This window comes from Ambystoma mexicanum, chromosome 6p (genome assembly GCF_040938575.1).
Source record: "Ambystoma mexicanum isolate Mex_15411 chromosome 6p, UKY_AmexF1_1, whole genome shotgun sequence".
Classification (NCBI taxonomy): domain Eukaryota; kingdom Metazoa; phylum Chordata; class Amphibia; order Caudata; family Ambystomatidae; genus Ambystoma; species Ambystoma mexicanum.
In genome coordinates this window covers 941,578,554-941,593,784 of record NC_090935.1, presented here as the reverse complement: position 1 = coordinate 941,593,784, position 15,231 = coordinate 941,578,554, and the positions used below count along the sequence as shown (strand labels likewise).

Genomic DNA, 15,231 nt, shown 5'->3' with positions numbered 1-15,231 from the left:
AATATATAAATAAGTCCCAGCTAATCGACTGAAACAAATTCATAACATGAGAGCCCCACAGAGAAAGTCCATCCATTACCATAAAACGGGTTCATTATATGTAAATTTTTGAGAGGAACCATTTAAAAGAGGTCTCTTAACACAAAGAAGGAAAACAGAACTACTGACCTTGATTCCTGTCTCTACTTTCTCCAATATCAGTGCTGGTTGTAGCAATTGTATCCGCCAGAGCCATCAAAGACATCTGCTCCATACGGGTGAGGCCAGGTAAACTGGAATGAAGCAAATGGCTAGAAAGAACTTGTGAGTGTTCAGGCCCAAAATAAGTTGGGTTGTACTGAGAAAGATCAATAACCTGAGGTTTTACTGTTTCTTCTTCAGGGTCTAGTGAAGGGAGATCATCACTGTGCAAGGAAGGGATTTCGAAAAGTTCATCATAATTGTCAGCATTTACAATCTTATTTTGTTTCTTGGATTTACTTAAACTATTTGACTTATCAAAAGAAGCAGTGTATGTGGAATCCTCATCAGCAGCAAGAAGTGCATAAAGAGGTAGCGGAGGGACAGAATCTATTTCTGTGTAATCCATATTCTCTGCTTTATTAAAGGTTTTAGGGTCTCTTACAGTGCTGCCACTAGCACTTATACTAAGTGATCTGAGACGTCGTTCGTGGTTGGGCTCAGAGTCACTAATAGCTACAACTTCACCTGCAATGCATTTAACAAGATGAGAAAGTATAGCCTTTGCCCGGCGAACTTTTCCCAAGTCCATAAGCTCCAAAAGCTGTAGAGGGTGGTACTGAGGTAAGGTTGGGCATAATGAATGAGCAGCTTCAAAGAGGCCAGAATCTTCCATATCCACAGATAGGTCAAATATAGTTTTCTTTCCCATAATCTTCTGTGCTAGACTGGTCATTGATCTGGTTAAGGTTTTTTTGGGATGGTGAAGGCCTGAAGCAGCTGATTGACTTTGTTTCATCAAATTTGTTATTGAGGGAGTGCTTCCATCATACGAGTCTATAATTCCAGACTCATGTCTTGAAGAAGGATGCCACTGGGAATAGACATGCATTTCACAGTCCATACCAACCACAAGAATGCCATCACGTACCCATGACAAAGAAACAGGTAAAGGGAACGACCCCTCAACTGAAGAAATCAAGTCAACACATCGTAGCAGAACAAATCTAGATTGAGATGCATGCTTCCCATCTTCCCAAAGTGGCAATGTGAAAGATTCTTTCCCAGTCTTCTCTTGTACCTTTCCAGCATATTGTCCATACATAAGCAACTTTGATCCAATACCCACCGTTAAAATATGTGATCCATCTTCCCTGGACATCCAATCTAAATGAACTAAGTGCTTTGTGCTGGGCATAATGTGCTTGCTACAAGATAAATAGGCATCTTTCCTATTATATGCAACCAGGTTGCTGTCAATACTTATTCCTGGTTCAAGCATTGTAGTCAGCTCATCCAAATGAATAGTTTGTTCCAGGATCCAGCCAGAACCTCCTGTGGATTCACATTCAAAAATACTTACATGCATCAGAAAGTCACGCGAAGACCGGTTATTAGTGTTTGTAGCCTGTCTGAATGCCACTGCTAGACGGTTGGTATGAGCACAGCTTACTTCAACTGGCCTCCCAGGAACACTCACTGCACTGTTACATTGAAGTCCATCTTCAATAAGTAAAGGCCATTCTTCCCATATGTAAGAAATATTTCCCAAGGGTGCAGAAGTGATGGATTCTGTCTCTGCATGCACTCTGCATCTCCAGAACCGAACTTTCCCATCTGAGCATGATGTTGCAAGAAGGTAGGGTGCATGACATACCGGATATATGCTGGAGGAGCTCAAATGCCCTGCAATAAAGAAAAATAAACACATTATGGAAGAGAACATAAGAAACATGAAAATACATTATTAATCTCATACAGTATTTTCTTTGAAAAGCATGGAATAACATCAGCATGGGGCAAAGTATTTCAATGTAAAAATGCTCTTCTGCACAAGGCATTGAACTATACATTTTCAATTATCGAATGTCGCAAACAGCATGTTATGGGCATTTGCTTTGTCATAATGAATGAATTTTTTTTTTTACCGTTAACCTTCAGTTTATCTTTTTTTGGAGGCAGAAGCAAAGAGCACACATACTGAACAACAGTTGAGGAAACGGTGTATGCAGAGGATGGATGATAATCTACGGAGTATGAACATAAAGGAGACACCTTTACAGGAGTATGTTCTTCTGAAACGGATTCTCATTTAGAATAACATTTTATAAAATAGAATAAAATGTTAAGAAGAGGTCTTTCGAAATTAACTCCGTTTTTGTAAAAGTACAAACTATACTGAGCTGTGCTGGAAAATCTACCGTTCGGACAAAATAATCACAGAAGCTAGTTGTCTGTAACATTAGAATGTTGTGGTCAATAAGGAATTACTCTAACAGACAAGCAAAATGTCCATTCCTCCACTGCATGTGCAGCAGCTATCTCAACCAATGGCGTGACAAATAACACAACAAAGCCAATACGTTTTGCCCAACATATGTATAGGGCCACAAGTGACTGACACAGTGTGATGAATCCATTGAGATCATCACTAGAAACCCTGTATGGGCTTCCTCTCCTGTGGCCATGGAAACGCAGCCACTACCTAATCCTGACCCCGTGGGTGGTTTCATGTGGAAGGATCATGGGGGATGGGGCTCATGCCAGGGGACAGTGGGGATCTTCTTATCTCCTAGTTCCACTAGAATTCCTGAATTGACAATGTCGTATTGTAAAATGGAACAACTTAATGTTACAAACTCTTCCACGGACGTTCATTCCCAAAATGCTAAAACTACTTGGACGAAGAAGAGGAGCTCAAAGAGAATGGGGACTCAAATTGGTGGATATTCAAAAGGAGTGATCTAGTTCTTACCCACTAAAGCACCGGAGTGGGATATTTAAAACCCAAGAAGAGGCCCAGCTAGAGAATGCATGAAAGGAAATAATGAATTAGAAGCATAGAGAAAGAAGGTCAAGCAGCAGTTAATGGGTGTGGGGGAGGTATAGCTATCGGAGGCGCAGAGGCAGCCACAGAGAGAAGCCCGCTAGCAGATATCACCCTGAGAGGTGAAAACCAGAAAAACTGCAGAGTACTTGCGCGGGAGGCAGGGTACTAAGAAGAAGCACAGCTGAGACCAGCATGTGTCAAAAGGGTGAAGCTGCAGAAGATCAACGGAGCTGTCCCCGCTGCCAGAGACCGCCACATAACTTACCAAAGGCTCGCAGAGGCGGGAGGGAAAGCAGACTTAACAACGAAGCACAGCCGCAAAGCCAAACAGCCAGCGGGAGCCGCCGCAGAGAACTGGGGAGTTGGCAGAGTGTGAATACTGACCCCCCAGGGCGCTTCGTGCACAAAAGCGGTCACAAAATCATAATTTTTAGTACCAATCTATTGGCAGCTCAAAGCAGAACTTATTTAACGAATACCAAATAGTAAAAGAAAACGAAGCTAAGTGACAAAGAAGAAAGTTCCCTCATAAGGGACTAAAAGAGGGGAAGGTTTATAACCAGTACTACCCACAGCCAAGAGGCTGTCAAAGAACATTGGGTGAACTACCAGCGGGGAAAGCCTATACCCAATACTACCCACAGCCAAGAGGCTACAAGAAGTCCATATTAAGACAATCCCTGGGAAAAGCTCACAACCAGTGTTACCATCATAACCATCAGGCAAGAAGTGGTGAGAAACCTTTAAGAGTGCAACTAAAGCACAAATACCCCTTTGAGAGAGATACTTTTGGAAGAGAGTATGTCTCACCTTGCCAACAGCCAAGAGATTTTAACACCATACTGGAAGACTGGTGTGGAGAACACTGGAATCAATGCTACCATCAAGTTTGTAGTGAGTTATAGGAGTTTTCTTCCTGGCAGGTGAGTATACCGGGGAAGGGCTTATAGAGGTTAATCCTGGCAGGTGAGTGGGCCAGGAAAGAAGATGATGGCCTAATAGCTGTGTGGCAAAAGGATAAGTGGAAATACATTTTGTTGAACAAAGGGAATTCATGTACTTTATCATTTGTTGACAAGAAGTCGCATCACTCCGACAAATGTATGTTATCCAAACAAAAGTGTTTTATTTCAAGAAGAAGAATTGAGAAATAGTGATGTGCTATTTTAGGAATTTAATGGTGAAGGAGATCGGAGAAGAAATTATGCAAACAAGTACGTTTTTAAATCTTTCTTGAAGGCTGACAGAGAACTCTGGAGTCTTAATGTTTTTGGTAATTGGTGCCAAAGTTTTGGAGCCACCAGATGAAATGCCCCCTTCTCAGCTTTAGAGGTTCTGCTTCTAGTAAGAAACAGCAAGTGCTGGCCGCAGGACGGCAGCACTCTGCCATTAACTTTGTCGATGATAAAGCAGGTATGCTGGCATGATACCATGTCTACATTTAAATGTAATGGTAATGATCCTATATTTAACACGTGCTTCAATAGGAAGCCAATGAGGAGACTGCCTAACCTCTGTTATGTGATCTCTTCGAGAGAGGCCCAACACCACTCTTACCACCATGTTTTGGATGTTCTGTAGCCTATGCATATCCTGCTTACCAATGCCGACCAGTAAACTACAGCAATAATCCATTTTAGCGCCAATGATGGCTCTGGCGATTGTCTCCACTTTAGCCTGTGTAATAAGTGGCTTGGGATGATGGAGCAATTTAACGTAGTAGGCTGAGGCAGAGACCACGCTCGTAACGTGAGGACTCATGGTTAGCGACTGGTCGAGAGTCACCCCCAAAATCTTGAGTTTGTAAACTGGAGTAATACGATCAGCCCCTAACCTAAAGGAACCAAAGTTACCTTCCAACTTTTTAATGGCGACTGAACTACCCACTACCCACTATCAGGAGTTCATTTTTTTCAGTTTTGGCTTTTTTCAGTACAAGCATGACCGTTGTTTGTTTCAAATCATCTGGAACCTTACATTCGCACAAAGAAGCATTGACAAATGTGCAGATTGCCTTTATGAGGAGAGGGGGGCAAGTTTTTATTATCACAGAGGAACATGAATCCCCTTTACATCAGGTAGGTTTTAGTTTTATCAATTACTTGCTGTAAAAACTCATCTGTGATTGAGTGAAAATTAAACGGAGGAACCTTCGAATTACTTCAAAGGGGCTTCTGATGTCCACTAATAGCCTTTGAAAGTAAATCCTTCTTTCTTTCCAGCATACTGCTGTTCTACTCAACAGTTTATTTTGCATGCCATCTTGTGTATGTTGGTACCAGGTGGAGTCCTTTCATCTCGAGTTGATCAGCAGGAGGGGGGACTACCTCTAGTTCTTTAAGGATTTTGAAAATCTCCCCAAGATCCGACGCAGCATTAGCAATTCTTAAGTTATGGAAGTTCTGTTTAGCTTCCATTATGGCTAATTTGTAATCCTTTGACAAGATCATATAGGATTGCTGAAGGGCAGTGGTTAAGGAAGATTTACATAAGAAAAAAGGCCTTGAGCACTAAGGCTTCAAGATTTCTTAGCTCAACTGTAAACCAAGGTTGGCTTTTAGAATCTTCTGTTTCTTGGGTTTCTGCTGTGCTAAAATGTTAGCAATGCCGGCCATATTGAGAGCCAAATGTGAAGACATGGCTAGAAGAGAAGTATCAGATGAAAAGGTAATGTTACTATCCAGTAATGGTGCTATATTGTCCAATATAAGGCGTTTTAAATTAGGAGATAAAGAAGTGTCCTTAAACAGGTTTCTCAAATTCAGAGGAAACGGGACAGATAGTGAGAAGTGTATAAAAGCATGATCCGACCATGGACATGGCATAATGGAGACATCATGACAAGTGGTATTAACAGTAGTTATCCAGTCAAGGGTGTGTTCAAGTACATGAGTGGGTACGGTCACTTGCTGAATGAATCCTAAATCTGATAGCGACTTTTGTAGCTCTAAGGAGTGGGTGTCTTCTGCATCACCCAACCAAAGATTAATGTTGCCTAAAATAATAAATCGAGAGAGGGGTTTAAGCCGTGGTAGCACGAGATTGTTAAGTGCTTCTGCCCAACTATCCTTCAAAGAAGGGGAGCGATAAAGAAGAAGAAAATGAACTGTAGATTCTGCATTCAAACCGATTTTGATATATAGGGAATCAATTTCTTTCAAAATACAACCTGGAACTTCCCATATAGAAGAGGAATTTGTAAGGATAAAGGCCACTCCACCCCCTCTACCTTCCTGTCTATCCTTGCGTATCATCGCGTACCCAGTTGGTACAGCTAGTTTGAGGCTAGGGCCACCGGTATCAGAACCCCAAGTCTCAGTCACGGCACAAAGATCTATATTATACTGTTCGATATAATTAGCCACCTCAAGGGCGTGTTTAAATAACGGGTGGTAAGCAATACACAGTGTAGATTATAGATCGGGGTTAATAATGGTGGAGGGGAGAAACTTGTGTTAATGCTGGGTGGAGCACGTGTGGGAGCAAGTGTTTGATCTAACATGCGCGGTATAGTAACGCACGCCAGGAGACTAACCGAAGGTAATGCTGTTAATATCGTATTGTTGGAAGTGTGTGTCTCAGCCTGGTTAGCCCCCATGCAAACCTCTTGAGCCCTCACAGTAGTTGTAAACTCCGGTTTCATCATTCGACCGACGTATGAGGCGTTAGGAGTGCCCAGTGACCGAGTAGGCTGGGGGGGGGCAGAGCCTACCTTAGGCGGAGATAAAAAATCAACAGAGCGTTTTAAAGATCTTATACGTTCCGCCTCAAGGAGAGCCAAAACTTCAGCTAACCCCATGAATAAAGTCACAATGTGCTTATCTGCACATCCGAACTGCACACTATTGAGACATTCAGCATTGTACCAAAAGCAATGATCGTACATAACCCGTAAGGGCGCCATCACAAGTTGGGCGGTAGCCCTTAAATGCAGCGGTAACGCTATTACTGCCGTATTTAAGGGTCCGCCCAAACAGGAGTCTGGCAACATTTACCCCCACCTAAATGCACCGATTTAACGCCTATTTTCGGGCGCAATTAGCAAGGACTATTGGTGCGCGCTAATTGCGCCCAAAATTCCCCATTATGGGGAATGGGGATTTACAGTTACCCCCCAACCTGTGATCCAGCGGTAATACCGCAGAACGGTTGGGCAGTAACGCAAATACAGTTGGGCGGTATCCCAGCTGTGATACCGCCCAACTCGTGATGAGGCCCGTATAGTAGAAAAAGAAAACTAGAAAAGTCCCTGAGGCCCTACTGCCTCGAGAAAGCCGAGAAGAATTATAGAGGCTCTGCTGGTACAGTGCAATGTTATGGGTAAGAAACTGTAAAATGTTTTAACATATTTAAAGAAAACAAATAATACATATTCACATTGAGTACAAAAATATAAAGATCGGTACAATATGCACTGCATGATGCTCACATAAGCGCAAAATACAAGTCTTTTTCCACAGCCTACAATAACGAGAAGGATGACATCTTGTGCGGCATGTGATGAATGCTGGAATTGTCATGATCGCTCACAAAAGTTATTAGTGGGCTCCATTCCGTTAGAAATTGCGCCATGTCCCTCCCGCAGTGCCCCATCAATTTTGGACATAGTGGCCACATAACACACCCGTGCCCACCACTCATGTCAGGTGCAACCTGGGATTTTCAATGTGTTGCAATCACCAGACATAATGCCATCAAAAAATTAGTAGTCCGCCTAGAGGTTTTGGCATTTAGCTTGTAATGACCTTGGGTGTCTTTGCTCCCCAAAATCAGAACTAAGGGGTCAATTTCAAGTTCAAACTCACATATAATCCTGATCTGGTCGACCACTGCCCGCCAAAATACTTGAATTTGCGGACAACCCCACCACATGTGGAAATAGGAGCCTGTGGATGCCCCACATTGCCAAACTGGGCGGAGAGTGCCGGAGACATTTTGTGCAACTGTTCCAGTGTGAGATACCATCAGCATAGTAGCTTAAAGCCACTTTCCCTCAGTTTCACAGCCTAGGAGGTCCTGTTGGCCCTTGTCCAAATGTTATACCAGGCCAGGTCACCGATGGGCCATCCAATGTGCTCTTACCATCTAGTCATATATCAATGTGGAGGTTTAAACCTCGTCACATTCAGTATCCTATAGAGTAATGCCCATCTAGCTGCCGGTGGATCACCTATAAATTAATCTTCAAAGTGAGTCATGTGTCGCCTCCCTTGGGATATCACATTCGTCCGGGATGCCCAATGTCGTAACTGCAAGTACCCAAACCTATCCCCATCCTCAACCATGTAGGCCTGCTTGCATTCCTCAAATGTAAGAAGGTGGTTGTCCCTAAATACCTGGCCCAGCCTGTGCAACCCTCCCTCCTTCCAATGGGCAAACTGCCCCTTATTCATCCCAGGAGAGAACTCTGCATTCTCTGTCATAGCTGAGGGGAATGTGGTTGTGGTATATCTGCGTGCCGCATTATACCAATGCTTGGGCAACCTCCTCTACTGCAATGGGTGCATCCAAGGAATGTTTCTGATATTCTGGGATGCGTGGAAGGCGAGCCTCCCGAACTAATGCCTCATGCTGCTGGCTGCCAAGGGAGTCAGCAGTGAACAGTTTGGAATAGAATTGCGACAATATTCGCAACTTTTCCAGTTCCGCCTCATGCAATGTACCAGCCTCATCCCGCAAACCTCCAATTGCGGTGCAGTTCTTTTGGGCCTGAAGCTTATAGGCTCAAATCTGGGATACTTTATTCTATGTGCTGTAATAGAAGTGTTTTGTTCCAAGTAATTTACGTGAGTTGTCTTCGGCCCATAGTGCCTTTAACTCCACCCTTGCTAGTTGAAGCTGCTTACAGGTTTTTCTGGCCCTTTTCCGTTTATACTGAGCCCCCCCACTCTTGAACCCTTTCCTCGGCCCAGACCTGTTGCGCAGAGACAATGTTTTTCTTCGCCAAGGCTATGCTGATTAGTTCCCTACTCAGTGTGGGTTTGAACGTTTTCCATACCACTGATACTGAGACCTCACCCGTAAGATTCTCTTGAAAGTACTCTGTGATACTGTCCAATATATGGGTACAGACTGTTTGGTCTGCCAACAAGGATTCATTCAGCTTCCACCCCATGGACTTCCTTCCCCCTAAGCCACAACCATCCAATTTCAGGGTGATCTGAGACCAATGCTACCTCTATGGAAGCTGACGTGCCCCCCGCTAGTAAAGGGTGAGACACCAGAAAGTAATCAATTCTGGAATAGGTATGATGTATGTGTGAGAAATGGGAATAGTCGCATTGACGGGGGTGAAGATGCCTTCATACATCAACCAGATGCATGTCCGCAAAGGCCTGCTTGAGAGGGACCGTCCTCGAAACTTCAGCTGGGAGCATGGGGCCAGATCTATCACCCCTGATGTCCAGTACTACATCAAAGTCTCCTCATACAACCAGCTCAGTCCGTTGGATTTACGCTACATGGGGGAATAGTCGGGCATAGAACTGGTTGTGCTGATGATTAGGCCCATATACAGAAACCACAGTAAAATCCTTCCGCGCTAGCCGTAGATTCAGCCCAAAGTACCTACCCTGGACATCTCTTCTAACCGTCCCCCACTCAAAATGTAGGGATCTGGCAACCAAGATTGCGACCCCCGCTTTTTTGAAAGGTGAGGAGGAAAAGTACTGGTGAGGAAACCAACGGGATCGCATCCCCAGCCAGTTCCGCTGCAAAAGGCGGGTCTCTTGGAGCAAGGGGATGCCAGTCTTAAGGTCCACCCGCTTGGAGAGCACGCTCTTTGGCTTTCTTGGAGAGTTTAGACCCTGGACATTTATCGAAACAATCTTCGGGTCAGACATTGTAATATTGCAGACAAACTTAACCACTCATCGGACTGTAACCCCCCTCTACGAGTCCATATTCAAAACCCATTCCTCCTCCACCAATCCAAATTAGTTCCTCCGCCAGCTCTCCCATCTCCCCAGCCTCCCACTGCATAGCACCAATCAGACTGATAATGGATATGGAAAAGAATAAGAAAAAGAAAAAATAAGAATGTAATGACCCCGGGTGTGGTGTAAAAAATAGAAAATCATACAAAACCTGTTTGGGGTAATCATCAGGCACGACCGCCTGAAAGGGGGAATGTGGTCCCGATGCCCCTTAACCTACATACAATTGCAAAGCCTTACAGTATAAAGCAGCCTCAACAAAGGCTATAGTAGCCACCCATCCCATATTCTAAACAAACAATCCCAATGTGGAAGAGATTCCCGTAGGACCTGATTTCGACTTTGGCTACTTTGTAAACCATTCAATCGGAGCCTCAGAATCCTTACTCCTCTCTTCTGTCCATTGAGGGTCTCTTTGGATCTCTCCTCATGCTCTTTCTGGAGCGCATTTCAGACCATGCAGTGGTCAGGGGTTCTGATGACCTCGCTTCAGGCAAATGCATACCGCTTCAGGGATCTTCAGGGTTTCCACAGCTACTCGGATAGACGCAAATTGGTGCTGGACTCTATTTGGAACAGAATCCTAAAGAGGTATGCCCCACTGATAGCAAATCCCTTTTCCTGAAAACCAGTTGGTAAGTGGCCTCATCAGCCTGCGTGTTTGAATCGTTTCTTGGGAAAGGTACTGGAACAGTCGGAGAGGATCCTTTAAATTCCAGGTTCTGCGCTCCCTGGCCTTCTGAAAGATAAGATCCTTAGTCTTGAAGAAGTGGACCTGTGTCAAAACATCTGCGAGGAGGGTTTGCCCCATTTGGAAGTTGGAGAACACCCTATGTGTCCAGTCAAGCGTGAGGCCGACATCTGCATCTCACTGTATGTTCTGGAACAGCCCCCAGACATATTCTTCTAGGTCCTGATCTTTAATCTCTCTTGAATCACCCCATGATCCAGATATTATTCCTGCGGGATGGTTTTACAGCATCCTCCCGTTTCTCTTCCGCCGTGTGCCCATAAGCTTCAAGCACCACCACCCTCTGTTCTAGCCGGTTATGGGAGTTTGTCTGGTCACAGAAGGCAGATTCCAGCTCCCCAAACCTGGACTCATTCTGTTGTACAGTCTGAGATAGATCCTGAAAGGAGATCTTTAGTTTCTTCACTGTCATCATTTCCTTCTGAATGGACTGGAACAGATGTGTGGCTGGTTGTGGATCTTCTTCCGCTACAGGCGCTGGATCAGCGATCATCTGTGGTTGCTGTAGTATTTCTTTAATTGTAGTCACCGACTTCTCCTCAACTGTCCCAGGCTTCATCTTGCACATTGACAGGTTAGCTCCGTTATCTGCACTGGATTGTTGGGCAGCCAGTCAACACAGAAGCGGGTGCACACTCTAAAGTCAGCCAGGGCTTCCTGGCCCCTCCTGAGCTCCACAGAAGTGCAGCGTGTTGCAATCCCAGTTAGACTCACCTGCTTCGTTGTCAGGGGACCCCAACTGAACTCCGTCACTACCAAAAACCAGAGCCAATCTCAGGGCTGCAACTCAATAGACCGGGAACGTTAGGCTTTTTATCGAAGTGCCTCCAGAGGACTCAAGAAGAAGAGCACAAACCTGGTTCTCCCATTGGTGCAGGCTCAATCCCAAGGCAAAATAAATGTCTGAAAACCAGCAGTCTTGTGCAGGTTGCCCTCGGCCCCGTGCCGACAGCGCTTTGTTCTACACATGGGCAACCATTATTTGGGTACATCAAGCCCAGGTAAGGCTCTCTGCATGCGCATGCTGCGTACTCGAGGACCACTCCCCAGATCAATGCCAAACTTCTCTTGCTCCAATGCACTCCACTCTGCTGACAAGGCTAACTAGATGCAGGGGTAGCAGCTTTACTCCGCCCAGGACCGGACTGCTCCATGGGACCCGTCTACCTGCTTCTTGGTGTTCACTGTGCCTTGGTGAGAGGGACAAGAGAATTATTGATAGGGGCCCACAGCTCCTTTGAACTGCTGAAGGCTCCGGCAGTTCACAGCTTTGTGCTGCTCAAAATACAAGGCATTCATGGGTGCTCCGTACCTGCTGCCGACGTTGTCTGCAATTTACCTTGGAGCACTTCAATTCATGGTGCTTCCTGCTTCCCAGGGAGGGATCCGGCTCACTGCAGTGCGGGTTGCTTGGTACGGGCTCTTCCTCGCCCGATAGGAGCCCTCTTGAGCATGGGGCCAGATCTCAGCCACCTGGACGTCGCTCCTCCAAGTCACGTTGCTCGTCTCCGGCAACCCATGGAGTGCATGGCTTGTCCTTGCTAGGCAGCAATCTGCCTACCTCCCAACAGACACATGGGCCACAATTCGCTCTGCCCGCTGCCTTTGCCTACACTTCTTCGCTCTGCCCCTCACACCCAGTCACCTACTCATTGGTGGATGTCGCGGGGTGTGTGGCTTCAGTACAACGTTGCTGCAGGCGGGCACCATATTTCCTTGCCGCCGCAAGTTAGGTCCAGTCCTTTCCCCGGGCAAAATACGCTGCGATTCTAGGTGCTCCTGCCCTGGCAACGCACTATTGAAGAGGCCGCCGTTCTCGCCGCTCTGTTTGGTGGCGTTGAGGCAGGCATCAAAAGGCCGCTGGCACCGTTTTCGCAGATCGGGGCTGGAGAGCTATGGTAATTACACCGCCAAACACTCCCAGCCAGGCCACCCCCCTGCAATATGCTATCTTGACAAGAAGTAGTTTCTTTTGAGGAAAGTTATACATGATAACAGAACAATTGCATTTGGTTTTGGAACCTGTGTTTTGGGGGAGAAAGTCAATCATCCTTGCAAGAGATATTGTGGTGAAAAGGGCATTTGTTGTTTCTGCAAGAAGGGCACTTTGGTTGGAAAATACTTTTCTATTTCCTTGAGCAGAACTTTGTTGAAACAGAACTGTAATGTAAGTAATCCTGAATTGATCCAGGGGAAGGAAATACAACCAGGGTCGCAAGTTATTTCAAGAACATTTGTGTTTGAATTACAAAACTGTTTTGGTGAACTAAAAAGCTGCCATATTTTCCTTGTATAATTTGATGGCATGTATTATTGTGAAGGCTATGGATGTCATTTTTCATTAGTTTTAATTTGCTACGCAGGGACCTCTTTGTTAGGTTAGGGAAAGTTAGGCGTTTATCAGAACCCCTTTTGTACTTTGAATAAATGGCAAACTTTGAGATAACATTTGTGAACTCTTGCACAGTCGGCAAATGGTAAGCGTTACAGTACTAAGTTGGCTGCATGATTATGTGAGGTATTGGGCGATACTCTACATGTGTCTAGAATATTGAGTGAACAATGAGAGGGCACAGAGTTTGGGTGAAGTGAGATTGGCTACAGTGAGGATGTGGTTCTGTCTACATGATATTGTGATAAGAACTACGAAGACTAACTCAGATGATTTCCTTTTCTATATCTCGCTCTAGTATGTGCCTCATCACATCGGTATTACATTAGAGGCAAGATTCAAAGACTGTAATTACTTGGTGTGTGTTTTGAGGAAACTGAGGACATCCTCACTTCTGCAATAGAGGTGCTGGTGCAGCGCCAGATAGGGGGGGTGCACCAACCAATTGCGGGAATTAGGGGTGGGGGGTGATTCAGGACAACCCCCAAGGGGGATCAATGGAAGCTGTAGCCAGCCCCAGGGACCAAGCATGGAAAGGAACAAGGGGCACACAATGTATATAATATGGACACAGGAAAACTAAGTAAGCGCACTCCATGGGGGCGCCGCAGATGGGCCTCACACAGTCAGCCAGCTTTCAACACACGGCCCGCGCAGTGCGGCTGAGGCAGGGGGAGGCTGAATTTAGGCTGCTCATCTCCAGCAGACCGCAGTCACTGAGAGCAGCACCGGCCGATACAATCAAGGTCAGCGAGCAAGACCCGCAGTAACTCGTGCAGCTGGAGAAATAGCCCTAATCCAGACAGGCACTTGCATGACACCAAAAGCAGTTTCAAATCGCCCCTTAGCCAGCAAATGAGGAAACAAGGATGTGGAGTGGAGGGGCGGTGCAAGAAGAGCCAATCAGATGGTAAGTTTTGGGCTGCCAGGAAAGTAACAAGCCCACAGTTTGTCCACAAAAGGGTTTGCGAAGGTTATAATCACGCTGGTGCCATATGAGTATCTCTCTTCCCACTAGTTTAGGGTGTCTTGTGTTCGTTCCTTTCTGGTGCTGGCCAATGGCAGATGAATAAAGATCCGGAGGTCAGCACAATTATCTTATTACTAATTACAAACTGTTTGCAGGGTGGAGGGGGAAGCAATTGGCGCCACACGGGGCGGGGATGAGCCAGGCAGGGGCGAGTCTGTTTTGCTCCAATCATGTCCAACTAACATATGCATAGCTATAGGGGCATGACATATTCTAACCAGTAGACCTCCGCAAATGGACAGCAGCGGAAACAGGTGCATGGGAGAACGCGCAGAGAGCAGAGACTGGAAATTAGTGAGGATCTACAACAATGGGTGGCGCTCACGGTATCGTTGTTTCATCCATCTGCATCAGCTACCACATCTGACGGCACCGGCAGCCAGGTGGCCCAACCGGATAGTGAAGATGCTAGGACCTAAAGGGGTCTTGGAATTTGGGGGGCGGGGGGGGGCGGGGAGGGATTGGTTCAATCCTTAATTGCCACACTAGTGATGATAATGCTGTATTGTTATAAAACCAATAAAACAAATTTAACATAAAAGACATTCTAACCAGTTAGCGTCATGAGAACAAAGACGACTTGAAGTTTGAAGTGCAACTGTTACTAACTGTACACATATTTTATTAGTGGTATAAAACTACGGTCCACTGTGATCCAGTTTGTCAGCTCTCATCAACCAGTTCTGTTCCACTTAGCTGTTTGATTTGTGCCTGCCCAGCTGTAATAAACAGCGTTACTTCTTGCCTGGTGTATGTTCCTTCTTGGACTACTAGTGGTAACTTTTTGATTGAAAGCCCTAGTGGACCCCTGATACATTTCATTCTCCCAAACATCCTCTGCTCAGGTGGCCAGGGAAGGGCCATCACTTTTGGATCCCAACCCTGGGGGTGGAGATGCGAGAGAGGATCACCTGGGCAGGGGAGACTTGGGGAGCGGTAGGGGGAAGCCCTGGTGCGACATGGTATCCCCCATTTCCACTCCATGATGAACCCTTAATCCCAGGTACATTTATGGGATATTGTTACCCCTTTTCCTCTAGTCAGGATAACACCAGAAGATATTATCAGTTTAGAAGCACCCCCTTTTTCTGGTGAGAACCAATGAGTGACAGG

At 45.7% G+C, this 15,231-nt stretch overlaps 1 protein-coding gene across 2 annotated transcripts in view; it reads right to left on the bottom strand.

Moving 5' to 3' along the window:
- Positions 1-15,231, bottom strand: part of DMXL1 (Dmx like 1) — a 1,868,248-nt gene that overhangs the window by 1,036,843 nt on the left and 816,174 nt on the right. For both annotated transcript variants that reach the window (XM_069625559.1, XM_069625560.1), the window contains exon 18: positions 169-1,866. In XM_069625559.1, coding sequence (XP_069481660.1) covers positions 169-1,866 — 1,698 coding nt within the window. The remainder of the gene's footprint in view (positions 1-168; positions 1,867-15,231) is intronic.